The sequence below is a fragment of the Lepisosteus oculatus genome, chromosome 6, assembly GCF_040954835.1.
Source record: "Lepisosteus oculatus isolate fLepOcu1 chromosome 6, fLepOcu1.hap2, whole genome shotgun sequence".
Taxonomy (NCBI): domain Eukaryota; kingdom Metazoa; phylum Chordata; class Actinopteri; order Semionotiformes; family Lepisosteidae; genus Lepisosteus; species Lepisosteus oculatus.
Genome location: NC_090701.1, coordinates 56,740,311 through 56,765,831, shown reverse-complemented (window position 1 = coordinate 56,765,831; position 25,521 = coordinate 56,740,311). Strand labels below are relative to the sequence as shown.

The 25,521-nt window shown below is 42.5% G+C and overlaps 2 protein-coding genes across 6 annotated transcripts; both read right to left on the bottom strand.

Annotated features, from left to right (window-relative positions):
* Nucleotides 1-375: 375 nt before the first annotated feature.
* Nucleotides 376-11,758, bottom strand: LOC102682377 (probable aminopeptidase NPEPL1). 5 transcript variants are annotated; one of them, XM_006633956.3, is made up of 12 exons: nt 11,333-11,574; nt 10,366-10,551; nt 8,707-8,877; nt 8,114-8,203; nt 7,546-7,627; nt 6,945-7,087; nt 6,402-6,479; nt 4,712-4,812; nt 4,163-4,286; nt 1,936-2,112; nt 1,206-1,316; nt 376-857 (listed from the first exon to the last, which is right to left on the bottom strand). In XM_006633956.3, exons 1-12 carry the CDS (start codon nt 11,480-11,482, stop codon nt 690-692), a joined length of 1,581 nt encoding a protein of 526 aa, XP_006634019.2. In that variant the 5' UTR covers nt 11,483-11,574; the 3' UTR covers nt 376-689. The 5 variants fall into 5 exon arrangements, with proteins under 5 accessions (XP_006634019.2, XP_015209130.2, XP_015209131.2 ...); XM_015353644.2 differs by having other exon boundaries at nt 1,942-2,112; XM_015353645.2 differs by lacking the exon at nt 10,366-10,551 and having other exon boundaries at nt 8,666-8,877; nt 11,333-11,758.
* Nucleotides 11,759-11,971: 213 nt separating this feature from the next.
* Nucleotides 11,972-24,382, bottom strand: napgb (N-ethylmaleimide-sensitive factor attachment protein, gamma b). Its single transcript, XM_006633867.3, has 12 exons — nt 24,212-24,382; nt 22,371-22,438; nt 20,543-20,627; nt 20,074-20,091; nt 19,837-19,867; nt 18,996-19,105; nt 18,374-18,440; nt 17,683-17,753; nt 17,494-17,572; nt 16,845-16,924; nt 16,124-16,253; nt 11,972-14,458 (listed from the first exon to the last, which is right to left on the bottom strand). The coding sequence occupies exons 1-12, from the start codon at nt 24,265-24,267 to the stop codon at nt 14,324-14,326; spliced, it is 930 nt and encodes a 309-aa protein (XP_006633930.1). The 5' UTR covers nt 24,268-24,382; the 3' UTR covers nt 11,972-14,323.
* Nucleotides 24,383-25,521: the final 1,139 nt, after the last annotated feature.

Sequence of the window (25,521 nt, the reverse complement as noted above, 5' to 3'; positions counted from 1 at the left end):
AACAGCAACCTTAGATTTGAACCTACAGTCCTCTAGTTATAAGTTGTCTAACATTTTGTACGTTTATTAAAATTGTCTTTCTGAATGGCGATTTAAACAGATTCTCAATTTCTACTCAAATACCATTAACCACGTGGCACTATTGTAAAATAATATGACTCAAGACCAACGCTTGGTTATAAGAAGGAACAGTTCTACCCCATGTGCTCACTATTTAAAATGAAATGGAAATAACATTATGTATCCAACGAGTAACTGACCTAAAATGTAAGACTTGCTCAGAAATATATTCATGTGTTGATATATGCTGAAAATGCAGCAATCACAGGAGTTATGATTTTAAAGCATGCAATGTATCACACTTTCACATGAAAAAACAGTAACACAATTTTATTTCTGCCACTTTGAAATGTCAAAAGTCAGTTTCACCTTCATTCCTATTCATGCACATTCTTGAGTCTTAAAAATAATTCTGATTCCATGCTGAAACCGTTACCATGCCTGAATATATTTTATCATTAAATTAAACAGGCACGACAGCAAATGACACTTCCAAGGCATTTATGCACCACATTTAGCATTCACTCTGAAAGCCACAGGCAGGTGCCTGAGTCCGTAGGTAAGAGTGAAACCCTCCGAGTTACCCGGAGGACTGCGCCGCTACGTGCTGCGTCACCATTACAGACTGACTAGACCAGTCTCTTCCTTTTCAGGGCACTTCCTGCTGGCTCACAGTTCTCCACGTGTCCGTCCGCTACCGACCCCAAAGGGGAGACCATCTGCAGCTCGGCGTCGTCCGCCGCTTGTCCGAACAACGCAAGAAGGAAGGCCACGCCGTACCCCGTAGCTCTGTCTCCCTGCATCAGGCGGAAAACACAACGGCTCAGTAACCTTCACCTCCGGCATCCGCCTTCTTCCGAAACCCCTGGTGCACAACACATAGACTGCACATCAGGGGCCAGCTGCCGTATCTTGGACAGTTAAATCACTGGTCATTTTTCACAGGGTGCTTGTAAAGTCATAGATTCTTCAATTAAAATTGAGTTTGTTCATCAAGATAAGCGTAGGGCACTTTTTTAATTTACCTGGGACTTCTTTTTCATGTTTTGAGTCAGCATTCAGTGATAAGGATTTGATTTAGGTAAGAATAGACACCTTATGTAAACTCCATAAAAAGAGACCTGGTTTTGCAATGGCCTACTCACACTATACGCAGGACAGCCCATGTCCACATCAATCCACACTCCTGACCAGTTAAATCCAATGTGTGCCCCAAGAAACAGACCAGCGCATGAACACTGAGCATTACTTCTGTCCTGTAAGGAAATAACATGGACAAATTCTTCATCAAGCAATTAAATACTATTCCTATACACAGTATTACTTTGATGTTCTGCATCCCAGACTTCCACAGCTGCTCTTCAATTGTAACTCATTATTTATTACAAATTAGTACAAGTTATTTACTAATGGCAGCAAACTCCCAGTTAGAACTACTAAAGAAAATTATTTATACAGGTAATCCTTGTTTTTAACACTTGGGACAGTTTCTTCCAAAATAGTTTCGAAGTTTTTATCCAAAGCAAAACAAATTGTTAAACTTAACTGTGAATTGGACTCCTCTAGTATATCTTTACAACTTGCAATAAAAAAAACATCTTGTGTAAGTGGCACTGTGGAGGTGGCATTAACTTTTTTACATTAAAACAGTACAGTAGTTGTAAAAGTTTATCATAAAATGGATGTGCAGCAGAACCAATTGCAATTTAAAGTGCACACCGAGTACAGAATAACACCACATGCATTTTTAATTTACTCTCTTCACAGCAACGACAGCATCAGCAGTATGAGACTTTTTTAAGGATCGTTACCAAAGCCTTAAAAAAAGCCAGCGTCAGCGTGTCCCTGGAACTGCTTTGCTATGATATTACTCACACTCACAAAATTCTTCATGTCAGCCATAGCGGATGAAAACTCACTGATGTGCAGTTCGGGCGTGAAGACGAGGGGGTGCACCAGGTCCCCGCTGGTCCGGCCGGCTCTCACACAGGCCTTCTCCCACTCCGCGCTGTTCGTCAGCAGGCCTGCGTGGTATCGGCCCGTCACCACGCCCTGGAGGCGACAGTCAAAACACAGCTTCAGGGGAAGCAAACCCAGCGTGCACGGAATACTGACCCAACACAGGTCCGTTTTTTTGTGAAGCATTAATTGTGCAGAACCAAACATAGGGATTTCCTAGTCTCACTCTTTTTCTTTTCCCCAACTAAAAGGGTGGAGTGGTGGCTCTGTGGCTCAGGATCTGCACCTGTGGCTAGAAGGTTGCCAGTTCAAATCCCGCGGCCAGCAGAGGAATCCTACTCCGTTGGGCCCCTGAGCAAGGCCCTTCTCCCCAGCTGCTCCAGGGGCGCCGTATAAATGGCTGACGCTCTGACCCCCAGCTTCTCTCCCTGTCTGTGTGTCTCATGGAGAGCAGGCTGGGGTATGTGAAAAGACACATTTCTAATACAAGAAATTGTATAGGGCCAATGAAGTGATCTTATGGTAACCGCAGTCAGTTGCCGTCTTCCTGCCCCTTGTTTGCAAAGGTATGAAGAAGATGAAGAGTTAAAAAAAAAGCACCGCGTTCTCTTTTCGACACCTTCATACAATCTGCGATTTACTTTCTCAGTCCTGACAAGGTTCTCTAAACTCCTTCAAATCCAGTCTCAAAACCTTCTTCTTTAGAAGAGCCTTTACTGAACTGGTTTCTTTCTTCACCCCTCTGCTTCTACTTTTCCTAGTACCACCATCCACGGTCTCCTCTGTGTATTGTAATTGTGTTTGCTCTTGTGTATTCTTTTTATTGTTGTCATTCTGTACAGCGCTTTGAGAAGCCAACTTTAAAGGCACTATATAAGATAAAGTTTATTATTATATTATTCTTATTATTTAATTACACCATAAATGCAAGTGGAGGTCACGTTAAAGGTAATGCAACTGCAGTCTCAACGATGGAATCAAACCTGTGCTTTCTTTGTTCACCTCCCTGCTGACTGCTCCCTTCAGGCTGAAAACATTAACAAACGTCACAGAAATGTGCAATTGCTGCAATTTCAACCACCTCTGTCTATTTCTGACAACTAGAGCTCCCTCTTGTGTGAGCCCAGAGGGAATGATAAAGGAGAAAATAAAACTGGAAAAAAAGATCAGTTTATAAACTGATAGGATGGATGTCACCAAATTTCAGAATTCACATTTCTGAAAAAAAAAAAATATTTTCCGATTACGTACTACCCTTTTTAATGATAATTAACAATCGCAATGAAGAGAAATTTCATAACTAATGTGGTATTCCTATTTCACACACTTGGAGATCATAACTCTTACATGTGTGATCAAAGTAGGGCTGGGCGATATGGCAAAAAACATTAACACGCTAAAAATTTTCATATCAGTCGATATAGATTATTATCGCGATAAATCTCAAATCATTATTTCTTTCAAGTTTAAATGCAGATTTTTTCTCCTGAGTGAAAGTTAAAGAAATGGTTAATTGGAAAATTTAACAACTCTTTATTTTAAGAACACAAGTTTAAAGCGCTCTGTTTTATGTCTGATCGTAAAAAGCCAAAATATCTCCAAATTACCGAAGTTGAATGACCTTTTCTGTCTACGATGACATCGTCCTGCGAGCTGGTCGATGGCAGTACTGCATTTGCTTCAGTGTTGCTCATTTCTCCACTCAGCCACCACGTTAGCAGCCCAGTCTGCAACACGCATGCACGCACGCGCAGTATTTTGTTTGCATGCGCATACCATGTGCAAAGCATAAACGTATATATCGAACATTTATCGAACTTTTGTTAAATTTATATCGAGGAAAATTTTATCGCGATAATTATCGTTATCGAATTATCGCCCAGCCCTAGATCAAAGCACAATTTTTATTTTTAACTTCACCAAAAAAAGCAATTTTTATGGCCTTAGTGTTTAAAAGTGGCATTTATTAATTTTACATATCATTTTTTTATTTTTAAAGAGTCTATTTAAAACTGAATAGGAAGTGTCTCCCTCATCAAGCACAGAATGTACTGTAGGAAGTGTCTCCCTCATCAAGCACAGAATGTACTGTATTTTTAAATGCAAGACTGCTGCCATCTGTATGTGGATAAAGACTTGTTACCTGGGCAGCAGTAAGATTTCCGATACCCACGATGATGTCCGCTTTGAGATCTCGACTGGCGTACACGGCACCATCTGCCAAGGCTAGGCGACCCCCAGCATCTGTGTTGTTGACTTCCACAGTTCTGTAAAGCACACAGATGTCCCATGCACATCAGGTTGAAAAACAGTTCAAAAAGTTGTCAAAACTGTCAACACCTAACTACACTCTACACCAAGACCACCTGACATATATTGGACCCTCACACCTGAAGAAGGCTCCCTAGCCGAAACGATTCATTTCTTTTCTTCGCTTTTCAGCAGGGAATAAACCCGCTACCTGTTCCTTTGCAGCCTGTGCATGCTGACACAGCTACCTAGTTGAAATACTTCATATACTGAAATACTTCTTACTTTACGCCTGAGATAAAAAACACTAATCACGTATGCACAGGGGAACAGTAACAAAAAGATAAATCTTGTCATTTAATCCCTCTCACACTATAATTATGTAGAAGTAGCATCTGGGAACCACTCAAATCTACCAAGATACAATATTACTACTACTTACTTTCCTGAATACAATCGAAGAATATCATCTGGCCTAGTTGCCTTGGGACCAATCGAGTTTTCAGCCAGGCAAAAAACAGCATGTAGATTTTCCTTGAAACCCTGTGATTTCACAAAACATGAACAAAAAAGATCAACTTAAAAAACGGATTAATGCTCATTTTACAAACAAATATTTTATGATACCTTCCAACCAATGGGCTATAATTAAAAGAAAAGTTCAAAGTTTAAATGATGTATTACACTGTTTATACCCAGGGCCCTCAGAAACCCAAGAACCTTGCAGAAACAATTACTGTCAGCTGGTCTAATGAAACTGCCCTCAATCAGGGGTCCATTTATGATCCTGAGTAGTTCCAATACTTCAGATTACAAACAATACAAGCAATAGCCTCTAGAATTATTTTAGGCCTTGATGAACAGTAAATCAAAGCTGATGGCATTTCCACCACGCTTGCCAGTACTACACCTCCAGACACTTTTTGCTGGTCCTCCTGTTTCTAGTTTTTCTCAGCTTGACACTGCATGCCTTAGGAAACCGATACCTTTCTACTACATCCCATTCCTTCCCTTTGATTCCAGTCCTAAAAAAATAAACATGGTTCTGGACTAACCTAAACAATTTTCAATTTCTGACCTAGATCTAATCTGACAAACATTTTAGAACGTGCTGTTGCAAAACAATTTAACAATCACCTAATTGCAAATAACCTCTCCGTACACTTCCAATCCGGTTTCAGACACTTCCACAGCTGAAAAACTGCCTTTCTTAAAGTTACTAGCAATCTTCTTATGGCACCTGATTCTGGTTCTCTATCTATCCTAATTCTACCAGACCTAACTGCTGCTTTTGATGCTGTTAATCATGATCATTTTCTCTCCTGTCTTGAGACTGCATTTGGAGTTTCTGACATCTCTCTTAAATGGTTTAACTCTTAATAACTGATCGCTGACACCTCGTTCTCTTGGGGGTTTTAGTTCAGAAGTTGTGTTTGTCAAGTCAGGTGTTCCCCAAAGCTCAATACTGGCCCCCCTGCTATTCAGCAGTTACATGTTACCACTTAGGAATTTAGATTAAAATCACATGGTCTGAATGACCATTTGTATTCAGATGATACTCAAATCTATGTCCATATTAAATTTGACACTGTAGTAGCTATGTCTCTTCACTCTTTAAATGTATCTCTGAAAGTTAAGGTCGAGTTACTCAGCATTTCCCATTACCTATGAAAAATGTGAATGCAATTCAATTAATTTTTTTGAAGATTTAAATTGAAATTTTTTAATTATTGTTTTAATTCACCTGTAATTTTCACAGGCTTTTGGCAAAAAGCAATCTTATTTGCTGTATTTTAAAATGCTAGTTAAAGCTGTTTGCATGAGATAACACAAAATCATACCATAACATAATCTATTAGAGCATATACAGTACTACTCCAATAACAGGTACAGTCAAAACTGATCGTGGGGTAATATTTTTAGATTTACTGGTCAACAATAATGTCTATTGCCAATTCCTTGCAATAAATGCTGTCAGTACAACTGGATTAATGAAGTGTTTTACAGTTTCACACAGTTCGGAGGTGGTTAATATTCTACAAGGGCTATATCTCTGTTTTAGCCATTGTGCAATATGTACCACACCAACCTGCAATACACAATGTAATCTAGCTCAATAGAGAAGTGCTAACCTGCTTAACAGCTGCTCTGAAAGCCCCAAGTACAGCAGCTGCTCCAGCACAATCCCTCTTCGCCCCAGGCATTAGAGTCTGCAACAGAAAAGAACACCATACTGACACGGACAATGCACAGTGCTGTCATACACACCACATTAGTCACGAAAGAAAGGGGTGGAAGAGAATGTAGATTGAGCACAGACATTCACACACCTGCGCGGAATATTAACCAATAAAAAAAGTGATGGCTGACTCTGAGCAAGATATCCACTCGATTCAAACCTTCGTGGAAGAGAATGACAGCCATCGAGTTTGATCAAGAATCCGTTACATTTCATGTAAACTACAGCCTCTGTAGATTACAGAATTGGGGAAGATGCCGATGAGCAGGAAACCATGTTCACACTGACATCCACAGCAGCACATACCAAAGCTAGCGGTTCAACGTCCTCAGCCCCCCCCCCGTGTGCTGCAGTCCCTGAACAAAGACTGGCTTTCAGTTTCAAGCACATCATGCTCTGCTGCACTACTTTACCTGTCACTTCAGTTGACCATTACCTTTGCTTTAAGGGTTAACCCTCCTGTGTTGTACACTATCCCACTTCCGATCCAGGCGATGGTCTGGGTGGCGCCCTCCGGAGCGTGGCTGAGCACAGCCAGGGCAGGGGGGCTCCTTGCAGCCTTCCCAACGCCGTATATACCTGAGACAGGACCACCACAAGGCAGTCAGTAGGAAGCCGGGCCTCTTCCCCAAACACAGAGCCTCACGTTTGAGCACTTCCCTGACACACACACAGGGAGCAGGTCGACACCACGGAGGAACCGCCCTCCGACGCGGTGGCCAAGCTCGACTCCGCCTCTTGAAGTGGGTTTTCTGAGTCAGCCCACGTTCATGGAGCCCGAGAGGGCAGCGCGGAGTGGCGGCTCGGACTCCTGACTCCTGAAGTGAGGGGCTGTGCGCGTCGCGTGTGCCACCTTTCTATTTCTCAGCGTGGGACAAACCTGTACTGGTTTCCTCCACACCAGCCAACACATGCTGATGCAGCTCCCCACGTGAACATCTGAAAGTCTCTTTTCCAACATGGAACTTCACAAACTGCAACCTCGCCTCTGAAAATCAGAACGTTCAGAGCTCTGCAAGCAGGTGCGTTAGAATTACCTCCAAACCCTTTCTTATGAAGCTCCTCCCCACGAACGACAGACGGAACAATTCCCAGCTCCGAACCGACTTCCCTGATCTCCTGTAAAGGCATTACTGTCGCTTTCAAGAGCAGTCAGCACAGGGGGATGGGGATGCAATTCTGATAATTAACTACAGCAAAAAATGTACTGCACAGATATAATCAATGCTTTAAAAGACAATTCACTCGCACAGCCTAAGCCACAAGCCCAGTGTTAAATTACAGTCCCTTTCACCCTTCGGTGTCTAAGCTAATGGAAATCAGATTCTTTCCCAGGACAAGGCAAGGCTTCCTGGGATATTCGGAAATACTGTATCCCAAGGAGCCCTTTAAATGTTCAACGTGATTTGGATGTTGGGTGCTCAAAATGTGAATCTAATTATCTTTTACCGTACACTCATCAAAGAACCGGGACTGCACAGTTTTTTTAGCTCTGCGTGGCCTTAAACGCGTATCACAGAAAGATCTGTGGCAGTCTTCTGCATCACACGCTAAAGAGAAGGAACAGAAGTGCCAGCCGGTTTCGTCCGACAGCACGGCACCTGCCTGAAGGAAGTCGTCTGTGCTCATCTCGCTGCAGGGTGTGTCCACGATACGGGCTGCCAGTCGGATGCTCTCTGCCACATTCGATAAGCACTGCAAAGAGAATAACCAAGGGTCAGTGAATGCAACGAGCTCCTGCACCAATTCGTGTACTGCATCGTTTTTATTTTGAAACAAAGCATTTAACAATTTTACCACGTTTTCAACACACAAACGGAAAACGATGGCTTCAGCAAGCACAGATGTTGGAAAGCACCAGTGTTGGTGCGATTAAAAAAACTCCCATTTTGAAGTGGTGTCCGAAAAGCATAGTAAACTGGATAAATAACTGCTAAGATGTGGAAATGAATGAAGGGGAGGTTCTCGTTTCGCAGCAAACTTCAGAGTTCAGAGTTCTGTTTATCTACCTTATGCACAGGGGCAATGAAATGCTCATTTGCACGCATGCTCCAGTACAAAGACAACATCACACATCAACACACATCGACAGCACAGTTGTTACACAGCACTCAACTTTCAATAAAACTCAGCCCAAGCAGTGTGCGAAAAACACACATCAGAGCTTGCAGGGGCAGGCAGTGACCGGAAGCACTTGCCGTCAGCGTCTCTAGGGCCAGGGGCTGGTCGCCGGGTTTCGCGCACAGGAACTCCGCCGTGACGCGGCGCGGCTCGCCGGGCCTTCCCCGCCCCGACCTCCGGGAGAAGAGGGGAGAGGCCCGGGCGAGGGCGCACGCCGAGGCGAAGACTGCAGGCCTCTCGCACACCACCTGTCAGAGCACACACAAACACGAGTCAGCGCCCCCGCCGCGGGAAGAGACACCTTTCGAAGAGAGGGAATCGTGCACGCCCATCTTCAAGGCCTCGCTTATGTAACTGTGTACAGAAAAATAACAACACCTTTAACACGGTCACCCTGCAGCTCACAGCTGGCAGCCCACTGAAACTCAGCAGGTGTGAGCCTGGCCAGTACCTGGAGGGGAGACTCCTGGGAAAGCTGAGGCTGCTGCTGGAAGAGGTGTTAGTGGGGCCAGTAGGGGGTGCTCACCCTGCGGTCTGTGTGGGTCCTAATGCCCCAGTATAGCGATGGGGACACTGTACTGTAAAAAAGGCACCGTCCTTAGGATGAGATGTAAAACCGAGGTCCTGACTCTCTGTGGTCATTAACAATTCCAGGGTGTTTCTCATAAAGAGCAGGGGTGTTACCCCAGTGTCCTGGCAAAATTTCCCCCAGGCCTTTACCAATCATGGCCTCCTAATAATCCCCATCTCTGAAAAAGACTGGCTCCATCACTCTGCTCTCCTTCCCACTGAGAGCTGGTGTGTGGGGAGCGTACTGGCGCATCATCCAGGTGGGGCTGCACACTGCTGGTGGTGGAGGGGAGTGTCCGGAAAAGTGCTATATAAGTGTAAGGAATTATTATTATTAATATTATTATTAAGAGCTGAAGTGAAACTTCCATTGACAATAGTACTACACGTGGGGGACAGCAGAAAAATTGATAAGAATAAAAATGGAAAAATTAGATAAGGAGGACCTGTGTTCCAGCCTACAGAGTCACTGGGCTAGACTTGAGCTCAGCTTCCACAGTGTTGATAATATAACTGATAATATTGGACATGAGTCCGTCACAGCTGGGTTTATAAGGGGGTGACGTTCAAGGACGAAGCAAGAGCGTCCTTTCCGGGGGTCACACACGGCCCCTCACTTCAGAGTCAGGAGTCCTAGCCACTGCTCCACACTGCCCACTCAAACCCCACGAACGTGGGCTGACGCAGACAAACCCATCGGCCTACAGTACAGTATGACAGCCAGAAAACGGGAAGAAATTAATAATAATAATAATAATTGCTTACACTTATATAGCGCTTTTCTGGACACTCCACTCAAAGCGCTTTACAGGTAATGGGGACTCCCCTCCACCACCACCAATGTGCAGCATCCACCTGGATGATGCGACGGCAGCCATAGTGCGCCAGAACGCTCACCACACATCAGCTATCAGTGGGGAGGAGAGCAGAGTAATGTAGCCAATTCATAGAGGGGGATTATTAGGAGTCAGCTCCAAATTAAGGAAGCTCTCAATGTCTCAAAACAAAATAAGCCATGAAAGTCCATTTTTAAGAAGTTAGATAGCCCTGCCTCTTATGTTGCTGTGTGGGTTCTGACCACAGAGTAACGCTGATGAGCACAATGAGGAGTAGTAGTTAGACGCCCGTCTGGTTCGGCAAACGCAGGAACAGGGTTTCTCACGCACCACGATGTGCTGGCTGGTTTCCTCGGGGAGCCAAGAGCGCACCAGCCGCAGGAGGAAATGCGCCGAGGAGGGGGTGTTATGTCGGCTGACTCTACCGGGGAGAGCCGCCACGGCAGCCGAGTTCAGCCACAGCGGACACACGTCGGTCGGGTTTGGCCTCAGGGACCCCAGCGCCGTCCTCCATGCCTGCGGAGACGACAAGACGCAGCGGGGCCTGAGGGTGAGGCAGACGCTCGCCCCCGCCCGGGGTGGGCGCAGGCTGGGAGCCCACGGGCGACCGCGACAGGACCCTCGCAGGGCAGAGCTGCCCCCCGGCATCCGTGGGCGCTCGTCGCCTCAGTAGCCAACAACAAAAACGCTCATGAACCAGTGCCGTGTGACCGGCAGAGCTGCTGTGCAATTCTGCTTAGACTGGTAGATATCGGTACTGCGTAATCTGAAGCGCCCCGATTGGCGCAGTTTTAACACCAGATGTGATCGGTTTTAAGCTCTTGGTAAAAAAAAAAATAACTGAAGAACTTGAATCCTAGGACCTTGCAATGACCCCCCAAAATGCCCTTCCGTCCCTTCTGACGACGAAAGTGTCAAAAACAAACGGAACTGAATTATGCAAATACTATTATAAATATATACATACACGGTAAGCTTGAGGTAAAAAGAAAAAATCACCAAGCCAGGCGACTATAGTGGGCACTCAGTCCTACATTATGTGTAACTTATTATTTAATATTATTTACACTGTTTCCATTTCATGACGGCACTTCCTAAAGTTACAATTGGTGTGGCGCTGGGGTTGTGAAATCTTGAGCACGCCACGCCGCGACAGATTCGTGGAAAAAGGCACTGAAACCGACAACGCCTCCACAGCGGGCAGGACATTTCAGGTTCGCCGGAGTCGCAGACGACTTCTGTCCACGAACTGCGTTATCATATCAAACCGAAACCCACTGCAGCGACTTCGTCCTACCTGCTCGTGTACTGGGGGCGGTAACTTGTCCTTGACTTTGTCCCACGTCAGTCTGTGCAGATGTGCGAGCTGCCCCACAATCAGCACAGGTCTCCCTTGTTGGCTTTTTTCTCCAGGTCCCCGGCAGAACACAAGTTCTGCAGCAGCCATCTTCCCAAACGCTGCTCGTCAACACCAACCTCAAGGGCTGGCCACAGCGTTTTTGGAGTAGGTGACCCAATCTCATTGAGCTATCAACATGGCTTCTTCGCTTCGGCAGTTTCCGGAATGCCTCGTACGCAGATTTTTTTTAACAAAACGGCAAGACACCTGTGTAGCTGCACAAAGGCAGAAAATCCTAACAAATTTGTCCGCATGTGGACAAAATTAGTTGCATCACTAGGGAAGCCCATTAATTAGCACTCGCTACAAGGGATAGTGTACGCTGAAATGCGGTTGAGAAATTATCTGCGCTGTAAAAAAATAATTAAAAAAATGTGGCCAGTATTTTCAATTATATGGCGTATCTTACCTATGATGATTTTTTATTTTCGGGTAGAGTGTATTTACTGGCCTTTTTTTATGGATGTTGTATGTTATTGGAGCATAAATCTTTTTTTTTTCACTCAATGAAAACAACTTATATTTTACATTAAACTGTACAGTTTATTTTTAAATAGTTTATTTTAACAGAGGAAAACAGCCATCTTTGAAATAATGCTATATTTGCTAACAACTTGTATAGTTTATTTTTAAAAAATGCACTTTTGTTACACCACAATTGAAAAAAAGTCAAAGCAACAATTTCATACAATACAACATTTACACAGAGCAGATTGCATTTGGTTTGCACAGTTTTTAAACCGGACTAAAGCAGAAACAGGCCACATATAGATTTTACTGATCAATATATGCATACACAGTAAGAACAATTTTCGATGCCTTCCGAATATCAGAACAAACCAAAATAAATCACGAATTTGAAACTAAGGAAAAGCATACAACAAATAACTCCATTTTAACATACCACCAACATAAATGAATGTAAAACACTCAGTACAGTATCACAGAACAGCCACAGATAGATTTATTGCTGTGCTTATGTTAACTTTTTTTTTACTAACCTATGAAATACCACACGGGGTAAAATACTAATTACCACTTTAAAAGGGGGTGATTTGTATTGTTTCAGTTTTCATGTCTCTTACCTACACCTCCATAATCTAACTGCCAGAAATACCTTCACGAACTGTACAGATCTTTTTGAAAATTAATCACATAAATTGAAAACAAATTATTAACAAAACAAACGAATTAAACAAATTCCAAGTCTATAAGAAGATGAAGGGTGATGTTTTGCTGTAAGTTGCTCCACAAACACCATGTACGTGTACAAACTACAAGCAGTTGACACAAAAGCTTAGGATATCGATACTGAAAAACGTACTATCCACAAAGAACAAAAATGAATTATGTTAGGGTGAACATGACACGCTGAACGTGTATCTCCTCTAAGTGCTGCGACCAATAGTGTTTCTCTCAATCTTGTCACTGCTGCCAACATCCGCTGAACTCAAGACTCAAGAAATAAACCCTGCCTCTACCTGATTACACATGCATGTATACTGTTCCTGATTGTAAATTTAAGATGTGTTATGTCTGTGCCTTTCATTACTGTTTAGAGTGATCCTTTGATCGCATTTTGTAATGCAGAGAGTTTTGTATTCCAGCCACAAGTGCAGTGAAACTCTCAATATCCCTTCAAAGGGATTGAACAAAATAGGTTTCATTAAGACCTGATCAACTGGAGCTCACCAACAACTCGGCAAAATACCGATGATGAGTCACTGCTGTCCATATCGCAGATATACAACCCGACTGTGCTTAACATGCATAATACATTTATCAGTGGAAATTCCTAGACTATGTATGATTTCTGCCATGTTACAGTCTGAGTATCTTTAACAAGACTTTATGCATCACATTTTACAATATGGTTTCACAGGAGTGAGAACTGAAAATTTCACTCCTGGCTTGAGACTTTGACAGCTGCAAAAACATGTTTAATCCAAAAGAGTCTGTTTAAGCCTTGGAATGGGATATAACTGTTTCCAAGATTTACTTATAATTTAGAGCTGCCATAAAGGCACAAAATTAGCTGTACACTCATTTTTTATCAAATATACAGAATGAAGTTACGCGGGATGGAATTAAACTGTTTTGCTACAGTAGGACACATACCAACAGGCTCATGACAATAACCACAGTGATATTACCAGGAGTTTGATTATATAGTCTTTTTTATTCTGACTGAGACTTGTAATAATTGATATTAACCTTCATGCAAAATAGGCAATTATACGGACATTTTATATATGAATCGAAACAAAATAAATAACACAAGATCATTTTCCAATACCACTTACAAAGGAAATACACATCTAATACCTTCAGGAACTAGGCTTTATAATTATTTATAATTTGATTTATATGCTTCAAATTTGAAATAACTTTTTAAACCTGTATACAAAGGCAACAATATCTGAAAACAGGAAATGGTATGTGTTCTGCTTTTTCAACGATCACTTGTTTGGATTTTCTTGTGGGCTTTATGGACCAAAGGAGAGCAAAAGTTAAAGTATAAACATTGAGCAAGTTACCCAGCAACATGGTGGTAATGAATGTTAATGAATTTGTATGTTCACTTTTGAAACATGATTTTCAAGATCTTTCCCTTGGCTAACCTTTAATTTAAACACAACAAGGTGAAAACAAAACTTGGAAGTCATGAAATAACGCCGGGGATTCGTTTTTTGTCTTCGGAGAGCAGGCGGGCATCAGTATCATTTTGTAGTCATAATTAATTAGTAACATTGGCGATGCAAAGTAATTGATGCTGAGAAGCTGTTTCAATGTGCAGAAGTCCCCCTCAAGGAGCTCTCGGGACAGCCTGTACCTGACGCAGATCTGCATGAGCTGCTGAACAGCGCAGCGGTAGAGAAGTGTCCAGAGCTAGCACAGTCCCCCAGAGTACTCATCCTCCTCCTCCTCGACCCGGGAGCCCCCAGCCCCGGCCTGGGGCGTGACAGGAGATTTCTTCTTGGATCCGCCTCCCGGAACCCTCAGACTGAGAGCCAGCTTGGCATACTGTAGGAATAAGGAATGGCGGAAAAAACTGTTTCTTTCCACCTCTCAGACACATGGATTAACCTCAGTGTTCTGCACTGCAGAGGTGTCTTATCATACCAGGCAGGGCATGCCTGCACTACACCGGAACTTCCTGAGCTCCATCAACCAGTCCTTTAAAATTAATCTTAATCTGTGCCAAACACTTGGAGGTGTTGGCAAAGAATTCCTAAAGATCCCTGGAAAAAGGCTTTGTCACAGTGCAATTATACACACAGAGACACACATACAGGACCCTCCCAAATACTGAGGCCAAAGTTATCTGCCAAAACTAGTGAGAACAAGTACGGATGCCACAGACGTCCTAAACAAAGTCTGTCCTAAACAAAGACCTCATACACACAAGAGGCAGAATTCAGAAGGTTAGAAATTTAGATGGCTTTGCCTTTCAGCACTGTGGAAGAAAAGACAACAGCCATGTAATTTGTTCTGACAAAGTTTGCAATGACTGTGTCGTCTTAAAGACGCCATAACCCTGATATTTGTTTCTCGTAAGACCCATGTGTGTATATATATAAATGAAGCCACAGCGTAATCTAACCTAACACAAGAGCTGTGGTAATGGCTACGACTATAATGAGACTAACCACTCCAGCCCTCACTAAATGAATCTGAAAGAGTACCATTATACTCAGAGGAAATGATGACTCAGTCACTGTAGTAATTTAACTGCAGTTATCATTATCCAGTTTCACTGAAAATGTCTGAAAATAACTCAGTGTTACAGTAAGTATCAGTATTATACAGAGCGATCTTGTTTACTTAGAAGCTCATCTTTTACAGCTTTTGGAAACACAAGACATGTTTCCAAACTGCGTACATTTCAAGACATTTCAAAACTAAAAAGCACATCAGTATATCTTTGGGTCATTACTGAAAAATAATTAAATGTATTTCAATACTTAATACAGCAAAGTAGGAACGGACTGAAAAAAGTGTCACAGCAAAGCCATCATTGATTCTCTGCAGCGAAATATTAACTTTTCACATAAGGCTAAACATGCCAACAAAACAAGGCTTGACGCCTCGCTCATGTGCAGACCACTGCTTTATGTAGTGTTCGCTTCTGCTTTCACTTCTTAAAACTTTCACCACTGTAAAATCTCAAGATGGCCGCCCAGGTGGCTCAGCAGGTACAGGCCCAGGCAGAGCTCTGTGACCCGGGCATGGCAGTCTCGAGCCCAGGGCATGCCATTTGGGGGCTATGAGTGGGATTACCCCAATGGTGACGCATGGTGTTTGTGTAGCTGCAAGGTGATAAGAGAAAATCTGTGATGGGTGTTTCCAGATGGAGCGAGACTAGGAACAGTAACTACCGATTCCAGGTTTACAAGAGAAGAATGTGATGATACACAGTTAGAGGGTTGGCCCCGAAATGCAGTTTCATAACATTTATAGCAATTCTGCTTCTCAGGCAACGATGAATTCAACGAGGTGTAACCGGCATGCAACCCTGCATAAAAAGCGTGCACAAATGACAATAAGAAAATACAGTTTTAAAATTGCTTTTTGCCCATCACAGAAAAAGGTTTCACTGCGATACAGTTAATGGTTACGCATACATGCCTGCATTCTTTAGCTATCAATGGTATTTTTTTTTAAATAAAATGTTTTAAATGCACTCACATCATTGTCCATGTATTTGAATAAAGGCGAGTTGCACACAGAAAACACTTGGTCCTCATCCTGCTGGTCATAGCCTTGCAGAAGCTGTTCCAGGGCAATGCAATCTTCACTGCCACTGAACCCTGGGATACTGAAGAAAGAACAACACTTTTTAATATTCTTACCATTACTGTAACCGCAAGGGTTTTGATGAATTTTTTTCTCCTTCTTTTTAGAGTGGGTCGCAGGACTGGATGTTTTGTTGCGCTCTCTTTTTTGACTGCTGTTTCTTGAAAAAATGTTAAAAAGAACAATACGGTGCACAAAGCGTACATTCCCCAAAGTATTTTTTTAATATATCTGAAACTAAATTGCCAGCTTAAGGCAGAAATAAAATTCTCTCAATGGTATGGAAACATTTACAGCAAAACACTCTTCAAAGCTATGCTTTTTTAGACAAAACCACAATGAGGATTCAATACTTTAGCATATGTTCTTTATACCAGAAACAGGGTTTCAATGCTTTTGTGCCACATCGCTAAACCACAGGGAGAAACGAAGAAATTCACTTAAGAAAGCCCCTGGAACACATTTAAGTAGACATTTCATGAATAGCACTGAGAAGCTGTCAAGTAAAAAAAACATTCATTGAATACGCCTTCTATTATAAAACACTTAACACTGTTTTTTTTTGTTAGGATTATGTACATAAAATGTGCAAGGGGCAGTATTACTACTGTACCTGTAACTTTCTCTGACACATTTATCTGCTGCAACAAAGTCGTTCCGGTGAAGGTGAACAAGTACCTGGGCGATTGTTTTCTACAAAAGTAAAAATGAATGTTAATAACATGTGTGACAAAATACTGAAAAAGATCACTGAAGGTGCCTATTATAGGCCCTGGATAAGGTACAGGCTCTGTCCTATGTAACTTTCCCCCTTGAAATCCTGCAGTTTCAGAATTCAGAAAGCAGATTTGCACACACCAGGTATGTTTATTCTTTATTTTGTTTTTCCAGTGCTGTGGGTTAGTCTGTGGGTTATTATTGACCCATGAAAACTCTGCTAAGAAGAATGACAACACTAAGTTAACCCCCAGATGAACAGAGACCAGCTGAGGCAGCCAGCAGTCTAAAAGGTGTCATAAGCATCACAACGATTTATTAATTAGACATTCAGAAATCAGTCCAGACAAAATTAGTTTTAAAAATAAATCTTTGATGAAGTGTGTTTTAGGTAAGCCAAATCCTGTTTTAATTAAATCTATTTTTTTATCTGCAAAAGAAATAAAGGTCCTGGTTTTATCTGTCCTACAATCAAACACACTTGATTGTACAAAACAAAATCCAGGTTTAGGAAGGCAAAGCAGTTTGAGATTGTAACAATTTACCTTAAAGCAGGTGGGGTAATTTTCTATTTCTTTATACATGTTCTTTTCCTTCTGTATTGACACCGCAGCTTCATCAAGTCTGAGAGTGTGAAAACAGTGTCAGTGTCAAAGACAGGCATTTACTCATGGACAGTACAGGTGAAAGAAGAGACTTCGACCACCGAGCAAACGCATGCAGCGAGGCCCTACCTGCGAGCCCTGACCAGCAGCCGAGAGGCTTTGCCCAGAAGCTCCACAGCCTGTCTCAGGCGCTCTTCGTTCTGCACAGACACAAAGCAGACGCTCGCTGGGGGTTCGCTCACGAAATACGGGCTTCAGCTCCAGAGACCTGGTCACTATCCGCAGACACGGATCTGGACGCTAATATTTGCAACATATGCACCTGCTGTTACGGGCATCCATTTACTGTATTGTGCTCGACGGTTCCGACAGGAAGCCGTCTTGCGAAAGGGTGTAAGCCCACAACCCACTCGGGCTGCGAATCCACAGCCCTGCAGCTAGGAGTCCTGAGCCGAAACCCACTGCTGCCACACCCTGCTAGGCATCTCTTCATTGCCAGGCCTCGCAAACAAATTACTGGTGTAAGCATCACTGCACTCCTACAGTGGCCAACATGAGAGAGGAAGAGGACACATCGGGCACTTCTGTCGGATTCGTTGTTATGCTGTAGCCTTGTGCCGTATTTATTCTGGTCAGTGGGATTGCATCTTGTGCTACAATTCTTCTGTCCTGTGTGACGTGTTGCATAAGGCATACCTCACAGTTAGGCCCCACTATCATGGAACTCAATGAACATGAAAGCTCACTCCAGCTGCAGAGGAGCTAGGGTATAGCCACGAATTCAGTGACAGAGCCCACGATGATGCATTGTGTAACTTACTTCGAACACAGAGGCTGCTTGCTGGTAAAGTTTCACTGCCTTTTCCAGGTTGATCGGTTCGATGAGCCTGAAAGAATGCAAAACAGCTAAATTTTATCATCGCCCTCCCCGGTATAACGGAAATAAAAGTCATTAACACCAAAATGTACAGTATTTAATTTGACATTATGAACTCAACCTGAAAATGTCTGCGTCATGATGGGTTTAGTTGTGGTTTTAGCATTTGTTTTACCCTGTCGCTGGGTTACTGGAGCCCACTTCCAATAGGTACCACAGTAAACTGCAATGACATGTGGAGGTTTCCACTGCAGCTGGGTAACTGGAGTAGCAAGAGAATAGAATGCTTAGAATATGTGAAGCTGGTGTGTGAGGGAAGATCAGGTGAAAAGTGAACACTGCAGCAATACCGCAGGGAAGTATGCAAATCCAACACAAAGGTTCTCGCCTCCCAAATATATATATACACACCCAAAGGTCAGGGTGAAGCCAGGTACCTGGTCCTGGAGTGTGCAGTCCCTGGGAAAGGGCTAGAGACTGTAGATACGGCCTCACCAGAGCCGCACAAATCCGTATCGTATGGCGGCAAACCTACGTCATTATTTCTAGTTCTAACCCAACTCACTTTCCAGCCCGGTCCAGGGACATCGCCGCTGTATCGGGCGTGCCATTCTCCACATACATCATGCTGGCCTTCTCGATTAACTCCACCGCTTCGGTCATCCGCTGCATGTCCTGGACAGAGCAGACGGCACAGCGTTACCACGCGGACACGCTCTGCCCCAATACAGCCCCCGACTGCTCAGTCACTTGGTAGCCCTAAAGGTTGACCCTTTGCGGCCTGCAAGGACTTTGAATTCCCCCCAGTAGGAAACGTCTGTGTGAACTCTGAATCAGGCTTCCTGCACTGGTGGGACAGCAAAGTCACGCCAAGGGACATTAGACTGCAGAATCTAGAGTCCGTCCCCAAAGTGCAAGATGGTGTGGATTGTGGGGCAGTGAAAAAAACTGAATTCACGGTGCACACCATGAAAGGTTTTCCTTTGCACGAATTAAGAAAAGGACTGCTCTTTGGAGTTTCATCAGCCAAGTATTTTTTCCCTGATTGTAGCTGAAACATTATGCTATGAGCGGATGCATCTTACTCATCCATCCACTGTCTGCCTGTATATATCGTTGTACAGAAATTAAAACTTTTTTGAGTTATTTTTTCATCAACGGAAGCATTCCAACAACATATAAGCACTTCTTCCTTTACAGAAAGAGCAAAATTAAAAATTAAAATTACCGTCTTAAAACACAGTCTTCTCGGAAAGTCAAACAACACACGTACGACTATTAAAGCAACAGCACTGACATTAAACAAAGAAACAGATGATAAGAATACATTTTTTTAAAAACACTGTAATTATAGTTTTGAAAACAATAAAAATACTTGAAGTGGAAATCCATTGCACTGCACTGACCTTGAGCATCATGCCAGCTTGCTCGAGTGCTCTGAAGAAGGAAAAAACTGGGTTTAAAAGCACAAATCGCAGACAACATAATAGAAACTTGAAGACAAAACTTAATTTTTCAAGCAATGAAAAACATCAGTTGCAATGTAACACAATTTAATTTTCTATTTTCTAAAAAATAAAGAAAATACACTTTAAAACAGGTATTTATTTACTAGTAATACTGATATTTTGAGATTTACTTACTTGGCAGCGTGGAAAAGACTGTAAATATTGTTAAGAAAAATTCGGGGAAAAAATTTCAAAAGGTAGCAACAGACCAGAATGTCGCATAGAGGAATTACTACAATCAAAAATTAAAACTACAATCTAAAATAGCCATCAGAGAGCAATTCAAAACATATGTAGTTTCTAGTATATATTGCAATTTACCCTGAAACTAAATGTATTTAACCCTTTGAAATGCAAAAAGGATGGCTTAAACAACAAGCAGCATTTTTTGGAGATACTGCTTTGCAGATTAGTGGTTAGGGCTCTGGGTTCAAATTCAAGCTAGCACTGCTGGGTACCCTTGAGTAAGCTACTGCACTCAGACTCCTTCTTTAAAAAATGCCCAACTGTATAAAGGCTACAAATATACAGTAGCTGATACATATATAACTCATTGTAGACAATGCTGCTTGCTGCATGCTGCAGTTTCTTCCTTTAAGGATACGCTCTGTTATTAGTGTGTGCCTCTGCTTCCTTGAAGTAAGCTTCTTTTGCCTGTTCAAACTGTTTGGCATTTTTAAAGGCAACAGCTGTGGACGACAGAAGATGCAGAAACATCACACATTTTATCAGAACGACCCTGACCAAATGTTTCCTCGAGTTCAAGTTATTCCGGACACAAACGCTTGCATGGCTATGAATCACAGAGCTCAAACTGGTTCTAATGACACTGCATTTTTTTTTTTAAGTGACTGCCTACGCAGTCTCACACATTCTGTTACCTTTCTGACTCCAGGGGCCTGCCTGACTTAATGTAGGCTGAAAGAAGCCTTAATGTAGGCTGAAAGAAATGGGTCATCTTCCACAAGAGAAAGATCCCCCCCGGGTTTGCTAGCATGACTCAGGAGGTCACTGCACCTCAAACATCGAAACACGTAAACAAAACAAGGCTTCATGGGGTGACTATGTCAAAGCCTTTGAGGATCTTGAATACCTGGATCCGGTCTCCTCAGTCTTCTCTCAAGACTAACAAGGTCCAGTTCCTTCAGCCCGGCGGTGTAGGACACTCCTTTAAGTCCTGGGCTGTATCTGGCTGCTCTTCTCTGGACTGATTCCAGAGCAGCTGTATCTTTCCTATAACACTGTGACAATGGGGGGAGGGGGGTTGTAATTTGGGGGGAAGCAGTAGAACCAGTTTACTTAAGGGTTAGTGGAGGCATCCCTATCTAATGGAGCTTTTTATAGTGTTTTTTGAAAAGTCTTTTGTCTTCTTGAGATCTTTAAAGCCAGGGGACTTCTTAAAAATCAACAGTAAAACACAAACCAGAAAACACAATGATGGGCCGAAGAACTTCCGCTCGTTTATAACCTTTCACAGACGATCATGTAAAGGATCAGTTTTAGGAGTTACTACTTCTGCTATAGAAACACAAGACTAAAACCTTTTGAAAAGGTTATATCGTATGTGTGCTACAACCTTCGTTTATAGCACACACAAAAGAAATGTTCAGTTGCCAACCCACAGTAAAAAAAGGACTCAACTGTCTTGAGTGACATGGTCTTACATGTACTGTGCCTTCATTCATAATACCTGACACAGGCAGTCGAGGGGGATATGTGGGTTGAAACAAGATAAGATCACTTTATTGGCCATATACAATTTCTTGTATTATGAAATTGTCTTTTCGCATACCCCAGCTTGCTCTCCATGAGACACACAGACAGGGAGAGAAGCTGGGGGTCAGAGCGCAGGGTCAGCCATTGTACAGGGCCCCTGGAGCAGTTGGGGTTAAGGGGCTTGCTCAGGGGCCCAACGGAGTAGGATTCCTCTGCCGGCTGCAGGATTTGAACCAGCAACCTTCCAGCCACAGGCGCAGATCCTCAGCCACAGAGCCACCGCTCCACCCCATTTTTTATCGAAATGTAAATTCCAATATTTTTCTCCCAGTCATCAAATTACCAAAAGACTCCGCGGCATAACACAAAGTACATGCTGATTACACAGCAGCCATTTCACTTCAAAACATAGGGAAGTGCTTTTTTTTCCTGGAACCATCTTCAGTTTTCCATCAGATCACTTCTTGGGAAAACTGGGAAAATACTTAACGGCAAAAAATACAGCCCCCTTCCAAATATTGATTTCTGTCGCGTTACACATTGCAACAGTTTATTTACAGATCACAGAGCGGAAAATCCTAAGAGGAGCAAATACCCTTGCAGCTCGTCTTATAACACTTAGTTGCAATGAAGCGTGACTTCACAAATTCTACTGGTATGGATGATAACAGCAGAAAGAGATGTTTGATATCTTAGTGAAACACATTGTTTCTTACCTGCCTTTGCAAACTCTGCTGCGGCACTGTCATAATCAGGCTTCCACTTCATGAAGCTCGTTTTTAAACTATGACGAAAAAAGAATCAAGCAATTATTTACTGAATACTGTACGTCTCACAGAGGAAGACCAAGCCAAGTGCTAAATACAGTAGGTGGCTCAGGAAAGCTATCTTTGAAGCAATATCCTTTCCAATTGTTCTGTACCCAACCCATAGAGCATTATACCTGCAGTACACTATTAAACAGCAAAGGTAGTATAATTTAAGGTGCCTGTAAGAATCACATCTTCGTATTCTGGGGTCCTACCACCCCAACATTTTTTTCATTCCCACTGGAAAGAAATTCTCTTCTTTTAGTCTGAGTAACTTTTTCTCATCAAATATCAGATCCTGGAAGACAGATGCACCAGTGTGTGCTTGGGGAGGTAAAAGACAGCTGTCCCAGGACCGAAGTATTATTAGTATTACTCCTGTGAGGATGTTACTGCTATTGTTTTCATATTTTGAAAATACCGTATCCCATATGTTTCCTTCTTGATTGTTGGGACATGGAGTCAAAAGACCTTGATTTAGGGGTCAAATTGATGATTTGCCACTTAATTGTGCTTGCTATAGGAGACATCACAAGCTAAATACAAGAATAATTTTATGTATAAGGGACCAAACAATTTAGGCTTCGCTCCATCATAAGAAGGCTTACTAGGTTTCATAACAGCACCTGCCTAGACTGTGGGAGATTCATAAACTCTGCACTTTCATTTTGATATTTTGGCCCAGCTCTTCACAGTTATTCTATCAGGCTCCATTGTTATTTACTTTATGACTCATGTGAATCAAGGATGGTTTGTGAATGTGTTAAAAGTATTTGATTAAACTCTATGAGTATACTGTAGCGAGCTAATCTTGGTCTGTGAAACCAGCTCACAGACTATTTTAGCATTAGATAGTCCACAATCGGAGTAACCGTGTGTAATGTGAGCGAGACCACTAATAAATACGTAACAACGCACAATCTGAAATGCTGTTAAAATCCCCTGTACAGAAGTACAGAAGTGAAAGAAGCAAAAGACAACGTCCACACTGCTTTCAGAAAAATGGGAGTATTTTCAAGATCTATGTAATTCCTAATCCCTGCTGACGTCTCAGTAGGAGTATACCTCTAGTAAGGGGGCAATAATTCAGAGGCACAGTAACCAACAACAACATCATTTCAGCCAACAAGCTAGAGGTAAGAGCACCTCTAGCTTGTTGACGCTATTAAAAAAAAACACAAACATGTGAGGTTTATGAAGTATTACTGATTGCACAAGATAAATTTTCCATATTGTCTGGCGTTTTTCAGCAATTTCCTAACAAATGTTCAGACTCAAAATTCACATGACATGACAGCACAGGAAGTAAATCCACGTTCGCCCGTTGAATTTACCATAGGGCATGGTGGTAGATGTAGTATTTGAGATATATCGTGATCACAACAAGAGAGGGCAGAGTCAATGACAAGAACTACAATCCCTACAATCCTCGGTAAATGTTGCGCCATCTGTTTCACAGCTCTTGACCAATCAGCATGGAGCCTCCCGAAAGCTAATCCAGCCAGTCTTTTAAAAAAGGCGAAAAAAAAATAATCCGTGGGATAGAAACTAGAATAAGAAAATACATAATTATGAGAGTTTAACCCACGATAATTTAAATGTCTCGCTCGGTAAAGTACCCCTGATATATAATTTAACTGACACTGAAAAAAAAATTGTGATCCCAGCCTGATTGTACAAAACATACGCAAGAAGGGCTGCAGATTCCCGACCTAAATAAAGCAATCGCCGAGCACGATCGTCCTTACTATTTTTCCGCCTTAGCGATGTGTTCGTGTGCTTCATTGATCTTCTGAGCGGCCATGGTCCCGCGGCAGGGGGAAAACAGACCCAGCACAAGCACCTGGAAGCAGTGCCCCTCTGCAGAGCTGAAATATGACAGCGCTGTCTGCACAGACAGGGAGAGAGAGACGCCCCCGTCACTACGGGTGCCCGACAGGGACAGTACTGCTCACGGGCCCGGCTGCGCCAGCTGCGCCAGCTGCGGAGCTGCCCAGCTGCGCCAGAGTCTTCCAACTCAGCTCAGTATTTCTGACACGTCATGTCGCCTTTATTCAGCGAGATGCTAGGATTGTAGTATCTGTTGCCATTATAATTGGTGCCGACTAATTCTGCCTGCCCGTGTGTCGGTGTGTCTCATGTAGAGCAAGCTGGAGTATGTGAAAAGACGAATTCCTAATGCAAGAAATCGTGGCTGATAAAGTGATATCTAAAAAATGGTGACAGCCTTAAAATCATTTTTTTTTTAGGTGACACGTACCGTATGCCGTTTATCCACCAGGTGGAAGTACTGCACTGTGTTGATTTGTTTTGCCCGTGCGAATAAACTGCGCATAAAACGTACAACGACAAGAAAGGAGTGGGATAACAGTAACAGTTGTACATGGGGTTTAAAATCCGATATTAGTCAGGTGCTAAAGAACATATTACAATAGAGGTTAGAACTGTCATTTCAGTACTGCGACACCAAAAGAACCAGTAAGGATTAAGAAAAAAAATATCAAGAGTGACGCGAGAAGTTGTAGACCAATAAGCCTGACTTCTATTACAAATAAGGATATGGAAACAATTATTACAACTAAACTATGATCCTAGATTTTATTTCATATAGGTGAGCATTATGGATATAGACCTTGCCTAATCAGCTTGTTAAACGTTCTTTGAACAATTAACAACGGTAATGGACGTGCACAGAACATACAATATGTTGTATCCAAGGGAATGTTCAGGCTGTAGGCATTCAGAGAAAGGCGTGTGTTTAGACTGAAAATTAGTTAATAAATAGAAAAAAAGTACAGACGAGGGGTGAATGCTCAAATTGAGGAGATGTAATTAGAGGAGACCACCAGGGACTTGTCCTAGGACCTCTGCTCTTCATTTATATCAACGATCCAGGTTCTGGTACAATTAGTAAACTAACAAGTTTACAGATGATAGTGAAACATGAGGATTAGCAAATGGAATAAAAAAAAGATACATTTCAATATCATTTATTATTATCATTCACCTTAATGTTGTTGTTTAATGTAGATAAGTGAAGGTGCAGGTAGTGAAAACA